Source organism: Aythya fuligula, chromosome 1, assembly GCF_009819795.1.
Source record: "Aythya fuligula isolate bAytFul2 chromosome 1, bAytFul2.pri, whole genome shotgun sequence".
NCBI lineage: Eukaryota > Metazoa > Chordata > Aves > Anseriformes > Anatidae > Aythya > Aythya fuligula.
The window spans coordinates 172,494,240-172,521,369 of NC_045559.1; the positions used below are offsets into that span (position 1 = coordinate 172,494,240).

General features: G+C 33.8%; 1 protein-coding gene across 2 annotated transcripts in view; it reads right to left on the minus strand.

The window, feature by feature from the left end:
• Positions 1-8,369: 8,369 nt before the first annotated feature.
• PCDH17 (protocadherin 17) overlaps positions 8,370-27,130 on the minus strand; it is an 85,256-nt gene continuing 66,495 nt past the window's right edge. The window contains exons 4-5 of one of the 2 annotated variants that reach the window (XM_032192645.1): positions 17,045-17,119; positions 8,370-9,640 (exon numbers count right to left, since the gene is read on the minus strand). In XM_032192645.1, the coding sequence (XP_032048536.1) occupies positions 8,958-9,640; positions 17,045-17,119 (758 nt within the window). In that variant the 3' untranslated portion in view covers positions 8,370-8,957. The remainder of the gene's footprint in view (positions 9,641-17,044; positions 17,120-27,130) is intronic. The other variant, XM_032192655.1, reaches the window with a different exon arrangement.

Below are 27,130 nucleotides of genomic sequence, written 5' to 3' on the forward strand. Positions count from 1 at the left end.
AGCATTGAAGTCTTTCTGGATTATTTATAACATGAAACAAAAACAATAATTAAAGAAATTCACAAACTGAGCAAACGTGGTTCTTCAAATAAAATTTTAACCGAATTTTATCTGGCTGTAAAAATCCATTCTGTGCTAGCCAACTCATGAATTGAGTAAGGATTGGTCTTCCTCCAGACCACCCTCAAAGGTTTGGAAATGTGGACTAGTATTTTCTAATACACCTTACAAACACTCGGGATAAAGGAAAAAAAAAAAAAAAAAAAAAAAAAAAAAAAAAAAAAAAGTGAATAGGAGAGCTGGCAAGCACTTTCAGGAAGCTATGGGATTTCAGATTCGGCTGCAGCACCTGATGGCTCCTCACTAGTGAATGTTGTCATTGCCCAGTGAAGCTTTAATTTCTTCTAGGCAGGAGGTGATACAAACAGAACCTTAGTCTAGAGGAATTACTGGTTAGCAGTAGACCGGTCTCATTTTTACATTCCTGATCCCACATTAAGCACGGCAAACCTTCAGGAAAGTTTTTTGAAGATGAGCCCTCAATTCAAACATCCTAAAATTGTTCCTACTTCTCTCACTGTTGCAAGAAGTATATATATAGGGGGTCCCTGCCATTTTCCCTAGGTTGATAAGATCTAGTAAGTACTCTAAGTCTGCTCAAACCATCTTGTTCTATTTCCTTTTTTTCTTTTTTTTCTTTTTCTTGATTTCTGCCTCCAAACACATTTGAATTTGCAGTGGTTTTAAGTTTTAGCACTGCAGAGATTACTAATAATTGTTGGAGAACTTTAACAAGCATGCTTTTTATTATTTTTTTTTTAATTATTTTGTTTCCCTGTTTCTAGATTCCTGTTTTAGTCTACTGGAAATGGTGTGTTTAGAAAAGAATGGTGGTATATTTATAGTCATCAGCAGTGTTACTAAATTGAACTGTGGAAGAAAACTGTCCATGAACAAGGCTATATTTGCATCTTTCCTGATTTATTTATTTATTTACTGTCTTCTGGACACTATTTAAGAAGACTGTTACCTTTTCAAAACTTATGTGTTTTCTTTTTAGCGGAGTGCTTTGTCTTACTTTTGACATGTACAAAAAACACTGTCAACTAAACAAATGCATTTCCTGCCCACATTACATCCTTAAATCAGTCAACTAATCAGATTCTGCTGAAGTAGTATTGGTGCACTGAGTGGCAGAGTTGGTGTATAATGGGGAGCTGCTTCGCTTACACAGTAGTGTGGTTGAGCAAAATTTATTATGGAAGCTGAGCAAAATTTATTAGGGAAGCATAATTACCAGTCTTTAGAATCTCTTCCATAAGAAAATAGCACAAAAGAAGTCCAGAGTCTGTCTGGACAGGGTGTTTATTCTGGAGCCTTCCATTACTTTCACTTCTTTTCCACTGCAGACTTTGACCTGAGGCAGAACCTCAATGTTTTTAAGCAGTTTATGTTGTGGTCAAAGATAAAGGCTTCTTAACAGTTGTTAATCTCCCTTCTAAATCTCTTATAATATAATGGTACTGTAACATTATTAAAATAGCTTCACATTTATTCTTTTCTGCTATATTTACTAAATTCACTTGATGTTATACAAATGTTATTAAATGTTACAGCAATAGTTTGCACTCATTTTGTTTTCCACCTAGAGTGAGACATAAGGTTATAGATAATCATTCCTATGGCCAATATTGATTTAAGCATAGAAAGCCAAAGGGTATTGAGAATAAATACAATTTGTCATATGGTTTAAGACAGCTCCTAAAAATGTATTGATAATGAAATACATAGTTATGATCCATATTATGGTTAGAAGATATTGAATACATTAATTATCTAGAATATACATATCAGCTATTTAACTTCCTCATATTTTCAGTTTAAAAATACCAAAACAAAATAATTTTCACTGAAGATGAAATAGCTATATATTTAGTTATTATGGAAGCAATGATTTAAAGTTGACTAGTTTACTAATAATATTCTTCTCAACAGGATCTCCCATTGAACTCACAATAGTGATGGAGAATTTATCCATAAAAAGAAAAGTGTTTTAACTGGAAAATAAAAATATGGCTTTTATATGTTTTAGCAAATATAATATGATCAAATTTTTAAACAAGTAGAATTCTGAGAAATAAATGGAATTCTTATGTACAGAATATCTTTTTTTTTTTTTTAATTGTATGGTAGTATACGAATTCTCTATACAAGACAAATTTGCAATGTAAAATATTTAAATGGACATAAAAAATGAGGAAGTGTGCCTAATAAAAGAGATACTTGCGAAATCCTTATAGCATGTAACATTGTAGAAGATGTTTGTTGTAAAAGGGTTAAAAACAGATACATAGAATATTTTGCTAAAAACAATAATAACAGAAGAAGATAAATGTCATTTTCTGATGGTCAGACAGGTATGCTGTTTCCATTTTAATGTTGATGCCAGCTCAATAATATTTTTTATCACTTTCATATCAAACCACTGAAAAGAGTTCTGCATGCGATTGCCCTTAAAAAGATAAAAAATTTACAGCTAATACAAAATGTAATTGCAGATTTGTTAAGGAGTATTTCTTGTTGCAAACATATTGCAAATATATTTTTGAATTGCACGAGCAATCAACTGATTTCTAGAGGCAGTTTAAATGCTGTTTTTGGAAAAAGTTGAGGATGATAGACTTGCTGATCCCCTAGCTCTTTGACAGCAGTTCAGCAGGTGTGCTTTAATAAGAATTATATGGACTTAAAAGTCAAGGCACTAAACACAAAATATTTTAAGAGATGGAATTTTAATTAGTCAGTTTCCCAGCACGTCAAATTTAAATCTTTTGTCCAGTTGTCTATGTTTCAATCTATGTCTAAATTCTTGCTTCTTACCAAGGTAAATGGCAGACAGTTTATAGACATTTTGGATTCTGGTACAAATAAAATATCTCTAACCCAAAGGACCTAAGGGAAGGATCCCTATGTCAGAACACTATTTTAATTTTAAAGAATAACAAAGGGCCTACAATTTGAACAGTATATATTTAGGGGAAAATGTACATATACAATAATAATTAAAAAGGAATGTATCCAGATCACAGAAAAAATATTTATCCAAAACTAATGGCTTTTGTGAGCCAGGCATTATTGGGAACCATCAGTAATAAATAAACCAAGATACTCTGCTCTCTTCCCTGAATCATAACATATGCATTATGGAATATACATCTCAGAAAATTTTAAAGTGGCTCATTAATTCCCTGATCCATTTCTGCATGCACTACTGATACTAAGGTGACCTTTCACAAATAAAGCTATACATAAGGCAGAGAGCCATCTCTTGTATCTGCAGGAGAAATACAATTTTGGGGGAAACATAACCAAATGAAAAAATAAGCTTTCAGTTGCTTTTATGTCTTAGACTCAATAAGGGATAAAGACAACGCATTTATCCCATGAGTGAAAACCCTGAAGCAGTTATATGTGGTTGGCTTAAGGGAGATCTAAGAATCTCTATTTGACAATCTGGCCACTTTCCAAATGAGAAATCAATGACTCTGTATTCTGGGTAAAGAAAAGCCAGGATGGTTTATGACTTGTTCTACATATACTGTGGATCCAGCCAAGCTCTGAATTACACACAGTTGAAGACAGCAAGACAGCAACATCCCATGTCCAATGAGGCCTTCAGCAGCATAAGGTACATTCTGGCAGGACTCTGCACAGACAGTGGCTTGCTAGATTTTGGAATTCAGCCTGTAGAAAGACAAATATATGTAGCAGGAAAAAGAGAAGGAAACAATAGGGGTTTTATATGTCTAGAATAGCCAGCTAATTAGATGCAGGCTGGTTTTGTTTCTGGCAAAGAGGCTTGCAGAAAACATGCAATGGGTAAAAGTTAATTCTGCCTTCAGGACTAATCTATATCTTTAAAATACCTGTAGTAGTCTGAACAATCTAAAAATCTAAAAATCTAAAAATCCTATTTAGCTGACAAAAGCAATGCCTAATTACTTAATTATTAGTAAATAAATAAATAAACCAGTAAAGAGGTTTTACATTATTTGCTGTCAATGTTACATCACACAGACACGAGGAGAAAGGAGGGCCACATACTCAGTGTAATTCACGATGTTCAAACAGAAGTTATCTTTTTTTTTTTTTTTTGTTTTCCTCTTTCCATTTTTTGTTTTTCTTTTTTCTTTCTTTTTTTATTTTTTTTTTTTTAAAAAAAGGTTAATTAAGGTATTAAATTATAACAACCACAATCAGCAGGACATACTCATATTTTCTCAGCTTTTGTCATGTTTACAGCAACATGAAATGAAATTATTTACTCAGGCTCTTAAGAAAGACACACACACACACACAAAATAAAAGAAGAAGAAAAAAAAGGCTTTATATTCTTTAGATTATTTTCTCCACTTGTATACTCAGGCTGTGTTTTGATCTTTCATGTTGGGCTGACAGCCTTTGAGAACTTTTACCCTCATTTATAATGCTTTTGGTGAACTCACACCAGTGTACTGAACCAAACTATCCTTTATTCAGCTCCATATATCTGTGAGCAAATAAGAGCCTGTAGGGATTCAGCACATCAGCTGCTTAAAAGATAAACCTACCCAGCTTGATGAAAACTCTTCACCACCTTCCTGTTGAGAGAAAACGGTTACACATTTCTAATAAATGAAGCAGGAACTGTCATTTTTTTGGCAAACTGATAACTAGCTGTAACAGCCGCAATGCCACAAGTTGCTTTTCCAAAGTAATTACCATCAGGCTCCCTGTGGTATGCAGTGTTTAACACATTTCTTCTGTGTTAATGAATGCAAAAGCAGGCAACACCACTATTAGTAATTGCTTTTTATTCATAGTCCTCATTTTCCAGATAGGTCACATTAAACACAGCCATTGAACGATAGCGTTTTAGATAATTCATACAATGTATGCTGCTTTTGTTTGTTTGTTTGTGTGGGGTTTTTTGTTTGTTTGTTTGCTTGCTTGTTTCTTGTGTGTTTGTGTGTCATTCACCAGTCATTGGTGCAACTTTGAGCCATATGGGGAGACATGGGCTGATAAAAGTGAATGCCAACCTGTAGCACAACTGGGCCAGAGAAGTTAAAACCTTAATCAGGTTTCATTCAGTTACACTTCAAATCAACAAATCTTGATAGCCAACACTTCCATTTGAATTAATGCAATAGTAATCATTGCCTCATGTCAAAAGAAAGTAGTTAAACAATAGTGGGTGTATAATACGCTAGGCTTCCAACTTCTTCACCTTAGCAATTTCCCTTCCATTAGGCAACAAACAGCTTAAAAGTTTGTTTGGGTGATGTACCTTGCTCTATTGTGAGCAATATTTAACTTCTGGGAGTAGCTTGGACTGTAAAGCCTATCTCCTCAGGTGGCAAATCATAGTTTAGAAGAATCTCTTTCCTGATGTTCCTGCTAGGAAAAAAGAGGGGAAAAAATAAGGTCTGATTTTGAGTCCTGATTTGATTGGCCAATCTTTTAAGGAACTCTCAGTTGTTGGCTTTCATTAATTAAAAAAAAAAAAAAAAAAAAAAAAAGGAAGTAAAATACAAAATGTCTTATGCTCTATTCACAGTGTACAGTACAATTTTATTCATCACTTTACTTGCTTTCCCTTAGCTCAGCCATTCTCTCTATAGTCATGTGACAGACATTTTATTTCAGTTTTATAAGACATGTACATAAGAACGAGAGAAATAGCGCAAACTCCATCTTCCATTGCTGTCTCTTTCTCCAGTGGTGATAGATAGCAGAGATACCAAAGAGAAAAAAAAAATATACATTTTAATTCTTTCGTGTGTGGTATTTCCTTCACACATAATCACGTTAATTTTAACTGAACCAGCAAAACTCACAATGTATAAGCTTCACTGTTTTTTTTGGTACGTTTTGAATCCTAAATTATGAAACGGATTTTTTAACCTGGGATATGCTTACTGGAAGCAGTATGCCAAAGATCTATAACACAAGGCAGTTGTCAGCCAAATTAAATAAAAGCAAGATTTCCTAAACTCTCCTATAAAGCTGTGAGTCATGAATTCTGAATTACCTCAGAGTGGTAAATAAATAATCACTACTAAATACAGATAATGTGTTAAACAGCTAAAGCTAGTAAGTTACTAGTGACAGAGAGCCTTAAGGTAAATTCTTCTTACATTGGCACAGCCCTTTCTGAAAATATTGTGGGTTTATGTCTTCAGACATATACAATGAATTGTACAATTGGTTACTCAGTGTTAAAATCATTTATAAAATACACAAATCTCTATCACTTGACTGCATTTACATACTGGCTTAGATTTTGCTGAATAATGGATCTCACTGGCAGAGCTAAAGACTTGGTGCACAGACACTGAAGTGATGAGCACCACAGAAATACGTATAAAAGACTGATCAAATGATAGGAAATCCTCTCCACTATGGAATTTCAAGCTATCAAGCTATCAAGCAAAATCAATCTTGGGTCTCCTGGCCAAAAAGAAAAAATATATATAACACAGACAACACCACATTTTAGTTACATAAATTGTCCAAAACATGGAGAGTAGCTTGATAAAACATGTACAAGATCCTTTGTTTACATGTAATTGTAAACTTCTTCTAACAGCAGGAGCTAAGAGCAAACTTTCAGAATGTGTGTTTCCAACAACCAAAGACAATTCATTGTAGGACCGACTAATTAAAATCACCCTTTAACAGCAATGCCAACATGAAAATGTATTGCTGTTCTTCCTTGAACTGATGAAAAGTATGGCTTTGTGAGATTTGAGATTGCCAACCTAAATTAAATAACCTCTTTTATTTGTGTTTGTATAGTAGAGCTTAAATTTAATATAACCCAGACACTATATTTAAAAAATGTGCCATAGAGCATCCAAGAGTATCTGAGGCATATAAGGACAGACCCTGAGCTAAACATTTTTTCTTTCTTTTTCTTTTTCTTTTTCTTTTTCTTTTTCTTTTTCTTTTTCTTTTTCTTTTTCTTTTTCTTTTTCTTTTTCTTTTTCTTTTTCTTTTTCTTTCTGTTATTTTATTTTGAATGTGGGTTGTCTTTTTTCAACTTCCATCTGAAGGTAATTTTGAAATTTTCAAATGCAATAAAATTACCCTTAGAAAAATTATTTGAAAAGTTGAAACTCTTTCCAAGTTATTCTGCAAATATTTTTTGGAACAAATGAAAACAAAACTAAAACTTCCCCCCCACCCCCCACCCCCCAGATAAACCATGTATAACTAGAACTACAGTAATAAATGGCATAATCTAAAGAATCAGAGAAAATACTGTTCATGGCTTGACATGTTTTGGCACCGACATGTTTGCAGCTCTCTCAACTTATTAGCAAAACTTTAAAAAGGGTGTCATCTCTTAAGAAGTCAATCAAATAGCCTACATTAAATAGACTATCTGCATGTGTTTGGGAAAGCAAAACAGAACAAAACAAACAAGGAGGTTCCAGGTGTGGGTTTGAGTGTAATTTTTGTTATTAAACATGTGTTTGCATGTTTAGCTTCTACAAGGACTTGCACATAACCATGACTGATGGATGTATTTGTAGGCCATTCGGTTAGCTCCATCAGCTCACTCAAACACATTTTGAACAGATTATGTACTGCAGTACTTTGTAGACCATACATTAAACAAGAGACTTTGCTCTGAGGCACTGCTTCCCACAATCCATGGGGAAAAGGAAGCAGGAAAAAACAAAACTCATAGAGTTCGACAGCTACTGAGGCAACACTTGCCATTTACAATATAAGCCCAAATATTTTTGCAACACAACTATATATTAATTTAATAAAATACACAATATAGCTCTTATACACTCAACAATTTGGCTCATATGCACTGAATCTGCAATAAATCAATAAAAATATGTCATTTGATGTAAACACACTGAATCTTCTTACATTTGCACATATAAATGATCATGTGATTTGTGTGGATGTCTAAGACATTTTCAGTTTCCTGAGCTATTTTAGTGTCCACAAATGAATATAAAAGTGTTAATAATGTTAATTTCTTTTGTGCATTACCCTGAAAGGTAACTATTTTTTTTTTCAAAACTTATTTCCCCCTTATTTTTTCTTTTAAACTTATCACTAACTATAGTTTTGTTGGACACTAAAATGCTAAATAGATATTAAAATCCTTTTTTTTTTCTTTTTTATCAAGTGAATTATCTTATGTGTGTGCAGGACAAGATGGACTATATCATTTTACATTTAACCTTAATGTGATATGAAGTGTTTTACTAATGATCAGGATATGTTTTGTTGAGTAATGATTTGGAATGGTGGGTTTTTGTTTGTTTTCTTGTTCCTTCTTTTTTTTTTTTTTTTTTTTTTTTTTTTCTTTTCTCTCATATTTGTGGCAGATAACTTTGTACATAAATGTTTACCACAAATGAATGTTAATGTTCAGTGTCACTTGGACTACTACAAGAACTCTTTTTAGGACTTTCAGTAGAAGCCTGCGGTCACTGCTGGAAATTCACCACAGATCAGCAGAAATATTCAACCCTGTTTTTCTTGGGGTTTATACGTAAACAGTAAAGTCAGCATCAGCTATTGAGGACAGTCTCAAAGTATCAGATGTATTTCCATTCCACCTTTCTCACACCTTCCTATCAGATTGTCAAAATGGCACCATCTTTCCTTCATTCATATAGTTCTTAGTGTACTTGACTCTGCCCTAATGAAAGTTTGGTCAAAATGAAACCAGTGTTATCTGTCAAAAAGAAAGAGCAGTGAAAAGAACATACTTGTGGGCACTTCAGATGTTCACTAAAAGCCTTAAAGCAGCATTGGTCTTCCTTCATTCTTGTAAATCTGTTACAGCCAGGGGATTTTATGATTTATTTATTTATTTTTGATTGTTTTGTTTTTAATCAGCAGAAGAGGAATGTAACTGCCAGCCTGTCCTTATTTTCCCCTCACTTTCTGACAGCCACAGGGTCGCTTCCCCGACAGTCCTGCAAGAGCTTGTCTATTTCTCTGACAACTTCCTCGGCATCCACCGACTCCCTGCCTAGATCCCGGGCTGAACGGTCTAACTGCTCCAGAACAGAGTCCATCTCACTTGAGTCTCGGCTTACTCGGGAATGCACATCTGCAAATGCCCTAGCCATCTGATCTGATGCAATGAAGGGAGCGTCTTTTGACTGTTTACTAGGCGATAGATACTGACTGTCAGTTGACAAGTATTGGCTGTTTGGTTCAGCCAAGGCTCCTGATTTCACTTCACAGCCATCCAGAGGTCCTTTTGTTGAGGTGCAAGGCTCAATGCATGTCTTGGTTGGGCTGCTCGATGCTGAGGGAACCTCCTGAAGCAGAGGACTCAGGGCACGTTTGGCTTTTAAATAAGGTTTAACATTGGCAATGAGAATAGTGTGCTCTCTCTTGTCTTTCCCAAATGTACAAAAAGTCTTTTTCCCAGTGGGATTCACAGTTTCATAAGTCTCAGTCTCAACATTAGCTTCAACTGTGGGTACAAAGAGATTTGTGCGATAATCTGCATTCTCAGCCTGGCTGGCTGCAGGGAACTGTGGCATCCAACACCTGTCAGAATGACCAAGCACTCTGCATTCATCTGTGCAGTTAACACATTCTTCTTGCTCTGCAAAACAAAGAAGAAAGAGAAAAACTCTAGTTATAAGTGGTTTTCTTTAAATTAAAGGAGAGTCTATGATCAACTTGTGATGGACTTACTTGACATCTGGTTTCTTAATTATGGAGAAAAAGAAAAGCTGTAATTAAAATATTTCAGAAGGATTGCATAGACTGACTAGTTGAAACAATAGATTTATTTAATGCTATTCTCTACGTATTAAAGCATTCACACAGCCCAATGGAAGCAAAAAGGGGTCATTAGAGAATCATTCTCAGTGGAATTGAGCTTCATCTGTAAACTAATCTGCTGTAGAAATCTGTTAGGCTTTGTTCTGTAAAACTCATCCTAGAAAATAGCGAACACTACTTAAGGAACTCAAAAGGCATTATCAGGATTAATTTTTCAAATCAAATAACTGAGCAATGACTGCCTTTCTGGAAATACAAACACTTCATACAAATCAGCAAGCTAGCTTTTCATTTTGTCACCTCCATTTCTTTTGTAATTGTTATGTTGTATGACAGTCATGAAATAAAAATGTTTTGTTAAAGAGCCTACTTTTCCTGCTGAGAACAGAGAACTAAAATTTTCCACCAGTATGCATTAAATATAAGTTTGTCAAAAAGTGTGTATTGCAATTTTATTAGGCATGAGTATGGATCATGTAATCAGCTTTCCTGTTTTTTTGCTGTGGTGCAATAACTGAAAATGTGTTTCCTCAATACATACAGTTTGAAAGAATGACAAACCATGACATGATATTTGAACTGATAATGTTATCAGGATTTCTGTAGTCTTATTTCTTTCAAAAAATATATATTTAAATAATATATATACATATTGTCATATACAGTCTTAGAACATAAATTTTAATAGTTCTTAGTTTGTCTGTTATTTTGCACTAAGAGAATATGTTTGGGTCACCCTTCACCATTTTAAAATTCTTGACAAAATTAATCCTTTTACCATCTCTAGGTTTTGATCAGAATTTTGAGTCTGATTTTTAACTATTAAGTATTTTCAGCCACAAAATAGAAAAATGTGTTTCAAATTTGATTTGAGGAATTCAGTACATACTAAATGCCTGGAGTTTCAGCTGGCAAAAAAAAAAAAAAAAAAAAAAAAAAAAGTAAATATGTATTTATATGTAAGGATGTATCACACGCACACACATGTACAACAGATCTTAAAAAAAAAAAAAAAAAAAAAAAAAAAAAAAAAAGAGCAAACTTGTTGACCTGAAAATAGGGTAAATTTTAAATTAAAAAATAAATTCCTTGTAATCTTATGATGTCTGTAAATAACCACCAGATTCATGAACAGCTGCACTGTAAAAACCTAACACAGAAAAAACACATCTTCTGAGTCCAATAGACATGAATATAATGTGACTTAAATTTATCCAAAATTGTATGTCACAATGATCAATTAAATCAAAATGAGATAATTTGCTGAGATTTTTTATTATTATTATTATTAATGATGAAATCCTATGAAAGAGTGTTATTCTGTATACATGCTCCCTTCCTTGAAAAGTTTAATATCTTATAAATAAATAAATAAATAACAAAAGCAAGTAAGAATGATGAGGAGGACACAGAGTGATTTTTGAGGAAGAGAATGTTAAGCCACAGGCTTAAAAGATAAAAAATTTAGGGGACCTCCAAGGAAAAGTAAACCTTATTCTGGTTCTAGTGTAGAATACAAATTAGAGTAATCATAATGAAAAGCAAGAGTAAAATGCATCCCCAATTTTGAGACTATAGTACACTGACAGAACTGGGAAAAATTCTGATTTCACTTCACTTGAACGAAATGGAATGGACATATATGCCCACCCATAGGCACAACATGTGGGAAAACTGTTTAATGAAAAATATAGTCATACATTTAATACATAAAAATAACATATACCTTATTCCAACCATTAGTTCACTTCCACTAAGGTTTTCTGTATCTAGTTTTCCAGAGCTTCTACAGCTTCAAAGCTCTGCAGTGTAAAGCTACCAAGTGAAACTTCTAATCCCTCCCTCTAAAGAAATGGGGGGGGGGGGGGGGAGAGAGGAAGGGAGGAAGGGAGGAAAGGAGGGAGGGAGGGAGGGAGGAAGGAAGGAAGGAAGGAAGGAAGGAAGGAAGGAAGGAAGGAAGGAAGGAAGGAAGGAAGGAAGGAAGGAAGGAAGGAAGGAAGGAAGGAAGGAAGGAAGGAAGGAAGGAAGAGAGGGAGGGAGAAAGAAAGAGAATGATTAAGAGAGAGAGAGATTAAGAGAGATTAAGAGAGAGAGAAAGAGAGAAAGAGAGAGAGAGAGAGAGAAAGAGAGAAAGAGAGAAAGAAAGAGAGAAAGAAAGAAAGAGAGAAAGAGAGGAAGAGGGAAAGAGAGAAAGAGAGAGAGAGAGAAAGAGAGAAAGAGAAAGAGAGAGAGAAAGAGAGAGAGAAAGAGAGAGAGAAAGAGAGAGAGAAAGAGAGAGAGAGAGAAAGAGAGAAAGAGAGAAAGAAAGAGAAAGAAAGAGAGAAAGAAAGAGAGAAAGAAAGAGAGAAAGAAAGAAAGAAAGAAAGAAAGAAAGAAAGAAAGAAAGAAAGAAAGAAAGAAAGAAAGAAAGAAAGAAAGAGAGAGAGAGAGAAAGAAAGAAAGAAAGAAAGAGAAAAAGAAAGAGAGAAAGAAAGAAAGAGAGAGAGAGAGAAAGAAAGAAAGAAAGAAAGAAAGAAACAAACAAACAAAGAGAAAGATTGAGAGAGAAAGAGAGAAAGAAAGAGAGAAAGAAAGAAAGAAAGAAAGAAAGAAAGAAAGAAAGAAAGAAAGAAAGAAAGAAAGAAAGAAAGAAAGAAAGAAAGAAAGAAAGAAAGAAAGAAAGAAAGAAAGAAAGAAAGAAAGAAAAAGAAATGGAAATAAAAAAGAATGATCCAAGGCCAAGGCAAACCAAACTTTCTATAGCAATTTGGGCATTTTAGACTTTGCAAATGCTTTCTCTAAGTTGATTTTGCTATTTTTTCTTTTCCTCCTACAAATCCTAGAGTGGATTTGTGGTAAACTTACCCACTGGCTTAAAAAGTGTAACGTAATGAAAAAGTGTAAAGTAATGAGAAATAATAGTTGCTTCATTCAGGATTTTCTCTAACATATATCTGAAATGACTTTCTTCTTATATGATATGCACGACAATGCTGAATAAAAGTCTGCGGGCATTTTTGAAGGTTTTCCTGAGCAAGTAATAGATTTGCCAACAATTTTTATTTTTTATTTTTTGCAAACTTAACTATAATTTATACTTTTTTTTTCATATAATTTTGGTCTCTTTTTAGCAAAAGACAAAAATTTAAAATAAAATTAAAAAAAAAAAAAAGGAAAATAGCTCTCCCATGTTTAATATGTTGAAAGGTCACAGTTTACTAGAAGAGAATCAGAAGATCTGAAGAAGGGAAGCTTTTTCAGTCTTTCACGTACTAGCTTTGTGTCATAGTATCTGAAAATTAACTTACATAACTTCCTACTATCAACATTAAATATATATATAAGTATAAAATACACAGCTGGATAATTTATGTAATAGGAGATTCCATTTTAAAACTTTCTCTTAATCTAAAAATTGACTGTACATTATTAACAAAATAATTCCCTGAACTGATTCATTTGTTGAAATTAATAAACTTAAGATGAAAGGTAAAGATCAGAGAATTTCTCAGCCAATGGAAATTTTTTAACTATGCTAGGTACTCAGTACTGTGCCAAAAACTATGCTTTGAGATTTTCAAAATTGATTAGGTTGATTTTGTCACCAAGTTGTGTTCTAAAATTTGAATTTGTTAGCTCATTTGCCTACTCATACACTGTGTATGAGGATAACTTATACAGTATTTGCATTATTCATTCACATCAATAAAAATATAAAGTTTGCTGGCAAGCTCTGTAAGTAAAAGAGATATATGCCATACAGCTTATATATCATATATATTGGCTGTAACATCTTCCTTCCCCTTCCCATTTCCTGCATTTGCTAAAGCAGTTTTTATACTTGCATTCATACTTGCAATATTGACTAACTTTCCATTTCTGCTCCCCGGGCATCTTAGCAGTGAGTGAATTAAATATGAAGTCAAAAAATAAGGCAGTTTTGTGAAGAAACAAATCCCGAATGACCTTGAAGTGAAAACCACCTGCACTGCATGAGTTTTGATATTCTAGTTTTGAAAATCTGTCTTCACTTCATTTTTTTTGTGTCACATCATGGGAAATGGATTTCAAGTATTGATTATCATGCATAATAAGTTGCTCATCTCACCATTAGCCTGTAATTTTGCCTGTTACAGCTAGCAGGCAGTGAAGAAAATCGAACAGGCCCCTTTGTATTAGCAGCAGAAACTATAAACATGAAGTGAACTATCACCAAGGACCAAATTAGTACCTATGAGAAAACAGAATCAATTTAATGGTATATATATACATATATATATGTAAAATAGGTCAAACACTGTTCTGTACAGCAAGATGTGCTGGTAGAGTGATATGCACCATTGGTCTTTACCTTGTTTCCCTCTTGTTGAAAATAAGCCCTTAACAGTGCAAGTGTGTACAATGAACAGAAGCAGCCTAGAGGTTTTCCAAACTCTCTGGAGCTTTAAGGCTAAACAATCAGAAGTGCTTTATGCACTTCAGGGAGAACACACACAAAAATAGAACTGCTAAATTGTCAGCCATCGAAATAAATGGAAAGAAGCTAACTGGAAACAACAGACACCTATATAGCAAGCTTTTACTGGACAGAAATTTGAGATGGTTTACAAAGAAAGTTATGTTGAAAAAATATGAATTGCAGTGCAAGATATGTCTTTTGCTGTAACCTTAGACATACCTTGCATATTTTATTCTAAATTACCAGAGAAGCCGGTATTTAACAGCTGTTTTCTGTAGCAAGTTTAAAGCAAAAGATGTTTTTATTGCACTACTTTTAATTTCCTACCCTTTCCTCATAAATATTATGAGTACGCTTAAAAGGAGGTACTTGATTTCACCATAAATATATTTCACTATACATTTAACTAATTAATTAATGCTTTAGATATCTGGCTCCCTTCAATAGCTAAAACTGTGATATCACAGCTTAATTCATTAATTATACACAATTTTCATAATGGTGACAAAAATGATTTTTTTTTTTCTTAAAAGAAATTAAAAGAAAAAGCAGTGACTCAGCATAATCAGTGTTCACAAATTCATTTTTTCCAGTTTAATTGGAGCCTAATTATTTAAATTACACATACACACGAAGCTACAAAGCAAATCAAAAGTAAACAATACATGTACAACCTCAGCATTTAAATACTTCTATGAAATATTTCACGTGCTATGTTTTTAACATGAAGAACACTGTAATTTGTATCAAAGTACTATATATAATGTGTTCATTATATAAATAAGTGTTCAAGTTTGTGTATAGTGAAAATCAGATTTTAAATATATGTATATGTGTATACATCCCATACATGTAAGCTTGGACATATACACACACATGCAGATATATATATATATATATAATCATATTCCACCCTAATCCTGTAAATCTTTTTATCAAATTGTGTTAGAAGTGAAGCAAAGTAGACAATTTGACACTTAATTTATAAAATTTGACTTGTTAAATAGTCATTTAAGTGCATTCTTTTCTAAGAACTTGTTTCAAAATGTAATATATATATATATAGTTTTATATTAACATATGCTCATCAAAGGAGGATAAATAAAAATATGACCAAATAAATGCACAAATAATACTGAATATTTTCAAATGACAGTAGCCTTTGTTGTAGCCTTTGACTGTCCCAGGAAATGCTACTTATTCTTCTTGTCTTACCCATTAACTCCTTTTTTCTCTATCAAAAGTTGACACCTAGTTTCTACTATCACATGAACATCTCCTAATAGACTTTCATTTTTTTTCCCCTTATATAAATATGGAAGCTAAAAAATAAGCAAGGATGGCTCACTGGAACATCTCAAGGACTAACAGCTCCAAATGAAAAACACAGGAGAGGACTGATCCCAAAAAGTGCATCTTCTTTTTGAAGCATGCAGTTTCACATTGATGACGCTATTCACCTTCACTCTTGCAATGTTCTATCCTTTATTACTTTACAAGCAGTAATTCAGGTATTTCTGGCCTTTGTTTCACATTACAAAGAAAAGAAAAAAAAAAAAGAAAAACCTTTGAATGCATGCATGGAGTTCACACTGATTCCCTATGAAACAGACTTATTTTACCCTTAATTTTGTGAACTTGTGTTCATTACTGAAAACATTTCCATTTAGAATTCAATCAATAATGAACCAAGGTATAAAATTATCTGTAGTGCATATTCCTCTGGTCTGATGACAGGCATACTATGGGTGTGCATTGTGGAGGGGTGGGAGGCGGGGTTGGGGGAGAGGTAGTATATGCTTTAGTAAAGTACAATTTATATATTTTAATACCATGAAATAGATATGGAAGGTCTGTATTTTCTGTAAACATGTATAAACAAATGGACAATAAATTATATCTGACATCCAAAGGAGAATATAAATAACTCTGATTTCATAATTTCAGTAATTCCTGCAATATACCTGAAAATCTTCTTCTGATTTCAGACAGACAATTGCCTTTACTAAAGAAGTGAAAGGACTGTAAGTAGGTATTTATTACAGGATGGAAATAAATGGGCTTCTTTGACATGGCCTAAAGACTAGGGGTATATGACACTTCTGATGAGAACAACCAGCTAAAGTACTACTTCTGTGGTTAGATTCCTGCTTAATTACAATTGATTTTGACATAAATGAGCAGAGGTAAACAAATACTTCCATACACATGCTTACTGTTATTAAGCAGAACTGTCTCCAATCTGAGTATTTTTATTGGCTGGTCTGTTTAAAGGCTCCTTTCAGTTAGGCAAAGCAATTATGTAGCTCAGATTAGCAAAATGACTGGCAGTAAAATAAGAATGGGCTGCCACTTTGTAAACCTCTTGGATCATGCAGTCTTTTCCTGATATTATAACTAAAGCATTTATGCCTGTAATCCTTATAATTGTCCTCTGTTTTTTTTTTTTGTTGTTGTTGTTGTTTGTGTTGTCATTGTGTTTTGTTTTGTTTTGTTTGCTTGCTTGCTTGTTTTTTGAACAGAGGATAAATATATTTCTAATATTGGCATAATATAAAACACTTTTAAAACAATAAAAAACAGGTGGGTTTATGGCTTTAATTCTAGCTCACAGTTGTCCCAGACTATAAATATTAGAGAAATATTGCAGGATTACAATAAGCACTATAGAATATTTAACATTTTGTTTTATGGAAATCTGCCTTAAATTCATATAAACAATTTAATGATGATCATATATTTTTACTTAAAGACAGCATAACAGCAAGAAAATATTTCTGTTACCTGAAAATTTTCCATCCTCACAGCGGGCTGGTCCACAGATCCCAACAATGGGTCTTTGGCCTCTGCCTTGCTGTTCTGGAGGCAAATCAAACCTGTGAGTCACAGACAGGGACAGGCTCTGCTTCCAAAATTCCCAATAATGTCAAAACTTCCAAAGCAGAAAAACAGCTTTCATCTGTGTTCTGGACATAGCTCATGGTCCTTGACACTTCTTGCTATCGTTCTCAAAAGTGACTGTACAAACACGGTCATTTATAGTTGATAGTGAAGTGAAAGCGTATTCCAGCCCCATGCACTGAGATGGCAAATGCAAGGGACACTTCTCCCCAACAAACCCCAACAGACCTAATGGGAGAGGAGCTACCTTAGAAACTGACGCTTATTTTCTATTGCACCTTGAAAAAAGCACATAGAAGAAAGGTGAGGGGGTACTTCATTATCTGCTTTCCTATCAGTCTGGGGCAGCAGAGAAAAAACAGTGCCCATCTGAATAATAATTTCTTCCCACTAGAGGAGAAACCTTTGGAAACCCAGCTTTGTTTTCCAAAGTTTGCCTGCAAGTCAGACTGGCACCTATTCTAATTTGCAGCAAAATTACCATATGACAGCCATGAAAAAATATTTTGGCCTCTTCCCCATCCCACCATAAAAAACTCTTCCTAGCCCAGCACTGTAGGCAGGAATGTACAAAGGCTAGCTATGCCAGCTCTGCACTTAGTAGAGAAGCTACAGGGAGACTTTAGTGACCTGACAAATTCACAGTTTTAAACAGTAAATCTTTGTTGTAGAGCCCAAAAGCTGTTTCCTGGAAAAGAAGAGAAACAAAACTGCAGTGATTAACAGAAAAGAATAGGTTTGAGGATCTGTTAGAAAGAATATTTTTAGTATAACACATTTTCTTATTCTTGATCAAGACAGTTCCACAGATTTTATATTAGGATTTTTTCAGTACTGACACATAAACTGGAATAACTCATAACTGAAACCTAGCTGAATTTGTGCAATCCTTAGCAGAATTTGCATGATATTAAAATAAATAAATAAATAAATAAATTGCTAACTTTATTGTGAGCTAGTCATAATTGTAATATCTATAATTTCCATATCTAATTTGTAATACTTAGTAAATGCTAAACACTGTATATTGTACTGCAGCAATGTTTAGGAATCCAATCATTAAGCAGCCCCATTATGCTGTGTCCTATACAAATAATAATAGACTGTACAGTTAGAGACAAGTGATTATGACAAACAAAAGCAATGAATGGGAAGGAAAGACAACATTAATGAAAAAATAATCATGCTGTTGACATTTCCTGAAAATACCAATATAAAAACTCCATAATTTAAAGAAGCTATCCCCATCTGTCACAGCATCAAGCCAACAATGATTAGCTATATATTATACTACTGAACCTTCTTCATCAGTTGCCAATTATCTCAGTATACAGATCTTTAATTAGAAGGCACTAAGCTTTTTGCTTTGTAAGCTTGTCTCAAATTTGGATATGACAACTTGTTTACAGACTTTGACTGATGAGGGTGCCACTGTGTAGAGAAACAGGTTTCTGAAGAAATCTATTTCTATATCCTCTGATAGCTCTATTTACATCCTGACTATAGGTAGGTTCTCTTGAATGGAAGTGTATCATTCTGTGTAGGAGGAGGATTTTGTCCAATACAGAATCAACACATTAAAGCTTTTCAGATATTATCTGTTTTCCTTTGCAAAATTTCACACACAAACAACAACAACAAAATTTAGCAGCACCATAGATGTTGAACCATTCAAAAATCTGGCTACTTTGGTGAAAAAGAATACAGCTTTCCCCACATTCCTGCCAGCATGCCTGGATTTACATTTAAAATCTCCTTTACGAGACATAATAAGACCATGTCTGCTTTATACTGATAGATAGAAAAACCCACTGGGTATCATTCTCTGCTTCAAAAGGTTGATATTGTATAAGGGTCATACACTTGGGCTTCATGGGAGGTGAAATGCATCTGACAGAATAGGAGGAAGAACACTTTCCTTGATGTTTCTCCTTAAGGAAATCTCATTTGGACATACAGACACAGAAATGTCTTCCTAGGAAAAAAGAAATGATTTACCGGTTTCATATGGAGTCTCCCTTATGGCATGATAAGTAGCATATTCATTATTGTTTGATTAGATGGTGCCCTAGACTATTTTTTAGCAGATTGCTGGTGTTGTGTTTTATTACCACCTTCGAAAGAGGTCTCCAGAATGGGATTAACCTTATGCCAATTTATGAAGCACCCTCACTCTTTTACGAATTTGAGTTTCATAATGCTATCTTACTTAGGTTTCTGCCTGAATGATGCTCTAATTACATCAATCAGAAAGAATAATGAATGATGCGTTTTCAAAATCTGACTCTCTAAAAATAACTACTTTGGCAAAGAGGATTGTACATGTAAACAGATTAAATAACGTATTTCCAGGTTCTCCATGGACTGTAAATGAATCTCTGAAAGACACTCAAGATGATTTCAGAGTATTCGTGTCTTCATTTCCACAGATCCTTCATCAAAAACCCTAATCTATATCACTTTCTTATCTTTCCAGGATCAAGACTATATATATAAACAACAAGAATACAGAAAATCTCTCTTGCAAGTTACTTTTATTTGCAGTAACTGAGCTGCTCAACAGAGTCACATTTTTCATTGTAATCTTTTCATTTGTTATAGCTTAATCTGTAGTCCTGATGTCAGAGGACTCTGATGTGACCAAACATACCATTAAGAAAAAATTGATAATTTGGGGTCTATGTCCAAGGATGTTGTCATTATGTGCTCATTTTTTTTTTTCACTAATATGTTCAGTTTTTTAAGCCTGTTAATTGTTAGAAGCTCATTTTCTGGTCTCTAGAAATCCCTCATCTGAGTCATATTTCTACAAGAAATGTGTTTTAGTTCTAGAAATAGAGTTAAAGGCTAGGTACAAAAAATGCCACCAAGAAAAATGCAATCAGGGTCTTAGCTTTGCCCTCAGATTATGTGTCTAAATATCCTTCAAAGAAAATTCAACAGTGAGGCATTATACGACTTAAATATTGTTCTGGCAAAACAAGTAGAAGTTGAAGTTGATACCTTTAAAACTGCTGAAGGGTTCAGAATATGTCAGTCAGTGTCTATCTGTAGACTTCCTTTAAAAAAGTCCTTACCCTGGAGAGATGATGAAGATGCTACACCCCTAGAAATGTGGTGGACGTGCTATAAAATGTTGCCAAACCCATTGTAGAGATGGAAACATGAGCAACATTTTATTTATTTTATTTTATTCTATTTATAGAAAACCCAGAGGCGGGTTTTGAAAAGCCTTAAGGTAGATATAAGGGTCCATTTATATCCTCCTTTCATTATCTGTGATGAAGATTTCAGGCCAAAAGTATCTGTAGTAGTCTCTTGTCTTTTCTTTCCAAGACAACAAAAAGGCTAAGAGGTGGGGGCACCCATTAAAGTAAAGTCATGGTGGAAAGCATGTATGAAACTGTAAATGAAGTAAATATTATAGTGATGGATTCCAGTAATTGTAAAGGTCTCTTTATAAAGACCTTGCACAAATTCTGCAAGTAGTTAAGGTATAAAAAAATTATCTTATGTGAAGAAAAAAATCATCCATTTTTTTTCTTTTTCTTTAGTTAATCTGTTACATCATGCACATGGTGCATATCCTGCTTCTTAGGTATCTAAGAAGCAGTTTAGCAGAGCTCTAAACTTATTTGTAAGCTCTCAAGTGACTCTGCAGTTGCAGCTGAAGATGGATACAAGGCAGCTAATTTGCTACCACCAAGGGAAAATGTTATAACATAAAAACATTCCCTCCCTTAGCTTCAAAACTGTTGAGTGCCTAGGGAGCTCAACTATTTGTAGAGTTGATACTATGCATATGCTTCCTCTGTAACTGTTACATGCATACATCTGGCATCTGTCTCTGTGTTAAACAGTCTTAATTGTCCCTAGTATTACTATGTAGAAAACCTCTAACCTAGATGATTAATGTGAAAGAAATAAATGAAAAGAGATTTGTGTTTTGTAGAACAATTTTTGCATTATTGACAATATATGCAAAGAGCTCTGCACTATGGCTATCAAGAAAATAATTTAGCTCTGCCTTCTGAATATTTTAAACAGAAATTGTGCTCTTTTCTTAGAATGACATTTGACACTTTGTACAGCCTCTTAATCATATAGGGTTGTTTCCTCTATATATGTTTTAGCTGGTATTCCTTTTTCTATTTATTCTCTCTCTTTTTTAAAACAATTTTGATTGTTGCTCCTCATTCTTTTATTCACACATCATGTCTTCAAAGCACCCAGTTAAAGCCAGATCAATGATCAATTCTGAAGATTTTTTTTTTTAGATGATATTAGGAGGACTCTAAATCCTAGTACATTATTCAGCTCACTGTTGCCAGCAAAGTCAAACTAAGGCAAAGCACTTGATTTCAGTTTTCAATATATTTTGAAGAGATCAAAGAGCATGGAAAATCCTATTCTTTGGTTAGGCAGACCATGCAGAACAGTACTAATCTAAAAGATGGAGGTAGCTGCACAGAATGAACACTAAACTGAAGACTTTTTGAAGTTATTTTAGCCTTTGTGTCAATGTTCACCTCAAAACCCTACAGCAAAATGTTTTTTTTTTGTTTGCTTGTTTTGTTTTGTTTTCCTTCTAATTGGGAAAACAGAAATTAATTCTTTAAAAAAAAAAAAAAAAAAAGTATAAAAGAACTGGTAATTTGACATCTGACATATCATCCATGGTAACAAAATATCACAGAATCACAGAATTTCTAGGTTGGAAGAGACCTCAAGATCATCGACTCCAACCTCTGACCTAACACTAACAGTCCTCCACTAAACAATATCCCTAAGCGTTTTTTAAAGACCTCCAGGGATGGTGACTCCACCACTTCCCTGGGCAGCCTGTTCCAATGTCTAACAACCCTTTCGGTAAAGAAGTTCTTCCTAACATCTGACCTAAAACTCCCCTGGCGCAACTTTAGCCCATTCCCCCTCGTCCTGTCACCAGGCATGTGGGAGAACAGACCAACCCCCACCTCGCTACAGCCTCCTTTAAGGCACCTCTAGAGAACAATAAGGTTGCCCCTGAGCCTGCTTTTCTCCAGGTTGAACAAGCCCAGCTCCCTCAGCTGCTCCTCGTAGAAATATGTTCAAGATAAGTCTTTTACTAGAATTTATTTGTGTAAAGTACAACTATTGAACATGATCTTTCCTTTTATATAGCTTTTTAACTAATATGCCAGTCTAAGTCTGTTTGGGATTCAGGGAAAATATATGCATTCCTATGGCTGATATTTTGTGAAAGGTCTCATTTATTGGACACAATCAAACATTTCTAACGTGCCATTTTACATGGTGGTCATTTTAAATTTTTATTTTGAATAGCATTATTCTGCTACTTTTACACACAAATTTACTCATAGAGTGGGAGAATTTAACTATATATGTGCCAGAAGACTTGTTTGAGCCTGCAGCTCTTACCACACACATTACATCCTAGTGAATGAGGCAAGACGTTTTTTTCAGCCCTCCTCTTTAAGCTTTTACTAGACTGAAACAGGGAAGAAAACTAGATCTTACATATAATTTACAAGATTTTTGGAGAGTTCCTGTCAATCAAAGGATTAAAGAAAATATATATATATATTAGTTTCATCAGATGCCTAACAGCAGCTAAGAGAGATAATAATCTCTTTCAAGAAACAGAGAAAACCACATAATCTAATTTCCTGCAATTAAAAGAACTAGAATTTTTATGTTGTCTTTAGAGACAATGGAGAAGGATGGATTCAGAGAGTCATTCAGTATTTGGTGATAAACTCCAGATCTAAAATAATTCCAGACAGGCCTACCTATTTTCAATGAATGCACAGAGTTCATATCCTGAAGATACCTATTTCTGTATTAGAGTCATACACACTCATTGGTTTGGCTTTTCTAATTAGCTGGCTGAAGCTTTTCATCATTCAACAAACTGTTGAGAGTCTAATTGCCCTTAATTTAATGTAGGTGAGATGTAACTCAGCATTTTGAGTCCCCTTTTCCAAGAAGTGACACTGTTGGTAAGAAAATTGTTCCCTTGCAAAGTAATATCCTAGGGTTTACATGCATTTATAACTTCTGGGATTCCCACTGAATATTTCATTCACTATATATTCAGACCAAAATTCCTAGTACTTTTCCACTGAGATATTTCCTTTCAAAAGTAAAACAGCTTATTTTCTCCTCTTAATACTGTGCTACCATGCTTATACCAAACTACAACTCCTTTTACACAAGTAAAATTTGCTTCAAAGTGTTCTATTTTGAATACCTGAAGGAACACACTGGGATTTGCTGCTCTTCTCTGAGGGAAATTGTGGATGATCCAGTCTGTCCTCAAGGCTGCAGCACTGGTTCCAACTTATCAAAGTCACAGCAGGGAGTGGCTTTGCTGATGTACAGGTGCTGCTAACTTTACACAAGCAAAATGTTTTACATGGTATGAAGAACCCTTTATTATTTTATTTTATTATTTTATTTTATTTTATTTTATTTTATTTTATTTTATTTTATTTTATTTTATTTTATTTTATTTTATTTTATTTTATTTTATTTTATTTTACTTTATTTTACTTTATTTTATTTTTATTTTATTTTTGTTTCCAGAAACTTAGCAAGAAAAATGCAGAGCAGCTGATCAGCTGTACTTTGTGAGCAGAGCAAGTTAACATAATAGCTATGTCCAGAACATCATCCTATCTCCTGCCTGAATTAAGAGGCAGAGGAAGATGAGAGCCGAGCTCCACACTAATTCCTCTGAGCTGCCATACCTTGTTTTTGCTGCCCAGGCTCTGTTGGCTCCTAGATCTAACTGAATCTTAAACAGCAGAGTACTGGGTAATTTGCAAAAATGCTAAATTTCACATTTTTTCTTCTAGCTATTAGTTCAAACCTACAAATCTTCTGCAAATACTTCAAAAGCATACATTAAAATTTTACTTAACAAGGAAATTAACAGGATTTTTTGTGAATCAGGCCATATTTTTGTGTCAGATTTTTTCATGCATTTCTGTCCATCCTGAGAATATAGAATTGCTATCCCTGGATCTTAGAACCAGATTTTGAGTTGTCTGAAAAGTAAAGAGTAAAGTAAATCACAGTGTGCCACTTCTCTCCTTTCCAAAGACAAAATATTATTGGTATAAATCAGCATATCTCAAATTCCCACCAACTGCTGATTCCATTCCTGAAAACAATTCTGAGCTCAAAATTCCTATTTTAAAGGTTCAGTAGGACTGAACTCTCCCATTCATTGAGTCTCTGTCTTTCAAACATCAGCCCAAATATTCTTTCCTTCTTTAAATAAATTCTCAGTTTAAATTTGGAATGTGCTTTTTGATTTAATGATGGCATTTCTGAGAAAGTCAGGCTGGGATGATAAACAGGGATTTCCAAACTGTCAACAACTTTGTTCATAAAACATCAGTCACAGTCTTCTGAAAAGCTGACATGCTTATTTAGCAGTTTTGTTGTTGTCGTAGTATAAAGATGATGAAAACCAGTGATGGTAATCCTGTAGAGCACATCTGCATTATCAAATGCTCCTGTGTTATATGAACACAGATACTTTTAGCCACTATTTTACACTATTTTACTGTTCTTACATGATATTAAGATAAATTCAATTGCAGCTGGGTGTTACAAACTGCCTCCAATATTTTGCAGCCACAGTTCATTGCACCTGAATAACTGCAAGGAGTATTTTAAAGTCATATTGGATGGATTAGCTAGGCTGACATTTACAACATATCTTGGGATAGATATTGTAAGTTTTAGAGTGTTTTGTTTTGTTTTTAAGTAGAAAAAAAGCTAGGGGAATATTAAGGAGAAAATAATAATTGCATGAAAATGCAAAGTATATGCAAATGAAAAGTATATAAAACCAGCACAGTCTATAATGAGTTAATTACTCAGCATAGAAAGAAAATATTTTTCAAATCTCTGATTTTCAAGTAAAAATAAAGTAAGACAAGAAATTATAAAGTAAATCTGAATGTTTATGTAAAATTTCTAAGTTTCATAGAATGTATTCATTAGAAATTAATTTGTTTTAATTCAAACTCTTTCTTTGAAACAAACATATCTAAAGTAACATTTTATTTTGCTTACTGTGAGAATCTGTTTTATAAAACAATCAGCACAAGTTATCTTTTAATATAATTCCATATTTAATTTTAAAGAGGAAAATGTGGAATAAAAATATAGAATAAAGCATTTCACACATACAGAGAGGTTTATATTCCACATCCCTTTTTATTTTCTACCTTTGGATAGGAAAATTAAGCATTTTCTGTATAATTCCAGTGTCACAGTTAGGCTGCTCCAACTATGATGACAACATACATCTTTGATGATATGGATGAATACACCTAAAATTCAAGTCTTACTTCTAGGAAGATTGTAATCCTGTACAGAAGGTCAATGATAATCTGCCTATTAAGGCCAAATGGTTGTAAGTACTAAGCAGCATTTTCTTATTAGAACTTTTTTCTCTCTGCTTTGCTAGCTGATTTCTATAGGGACATACATCTATTTACTATACTAAATCCTGTTGTTCATCTAACACATACTCTTTGTTCATTTCCTAGAAGTAGACAAACAGAACTGGTATTATTGTTAGCATTCTCTGAAGACACAGTCAATGCAGATGTAGCTAATCCCCTCCTACTTGTTATTCAGCAATCAGTGTCTGCCAATAAGATTTGGGAATCCCAAAAGACAGTGTTTAAAAGGAAGGGTTAAAATCAGCTTGTTTAATGACATTCTCTGTTTCTGAGAACATTCATCAGATCCATGGAATCTGATCCATGGAGAGAGCTAAGGTTGTCAATTAAATTAAGTTAAACTAGATGGACAACCATCTGAGTGAATGAGATCACTGTCATGATCTGAAGTAAATTTATTAACAGCAAGAAGCTATGTTGGTACAGACAGTTCTTTTAATCTGTTCCTGAGGCCCACATATTCCTTGCAAAAGGCTCCATTTGGGAGGTATCACCTCTAGAGCTCAGCTCCCAGAGAAGCGGTCGTATTAAGAGAAACCTTCTGGGGTACTTGATTTAACATTAAAGTGAATTTATCAGCTACTCCCAACTTTTTGAGAGACTAATTGAATTATCAAAGGCTGCAATGGGGAATGTAAAGCCTTCTGAGAACAGATCTGTAATATAGATAAAATCCTTAACTCATGCCATGTGATTATCTCAAAATGTAGTAACAGGCCAGGGCTAAAACACACCTGAATTTAAGATTTCTCTTGCCTGTCTTAAAAGTCTCTCTACTCACCAACATTATGGGATGTCACATCAAGTGTTTTGAACAAGAAAAAGACAAAATTGTTTTAAAACATCTTATTTATTCTCTTTCCTCAAAATCTTCAGGTATGCTGTGTGCCCATTTGGGTAAGTTGTATCAGATTTGCTGTTCAAGTCTACATTATGTACTTTTGTCTTTCACTATTTATTGACATTCAGCAGGAATATACAAATTTCCTCATTTTCAGTGAGATGACACATAATTAAAATCAAACATGAACTCATCATCTTCCTGAATTAGTGCACATAATACTGGTACTTGTTTACACAGAAAAACTGCTATTAGTGAAAACATAAAGTTCATCTGTGAAAACTCATCTTCACCCCAAATTTTAAAAGAGGTTTATCTAGTATTTTTATTATTATTGTTTCTCTTTGATGTGCATATAGTTTTGGAATTGTAAAACAGGTCCTCGCAAAATAGACTGGTACAATGGGTCCATGTGAGTCTTTCAAAATTACAAATTTTATCTGTAATAAATACAATTTGTACAAAATTATTTTGTATCCCACTGACTGTCAGAAGAATCATCTTCATATGCATAAATAAACATAGATGTTCACAATGCTATCTTTGAATATACATTACAGAAACAAAGCTGGCATTGTACACATATATGAAAAATACTTAATTATGCTATTAATGTATAAAAATATTTTTTAAAAAGCCACA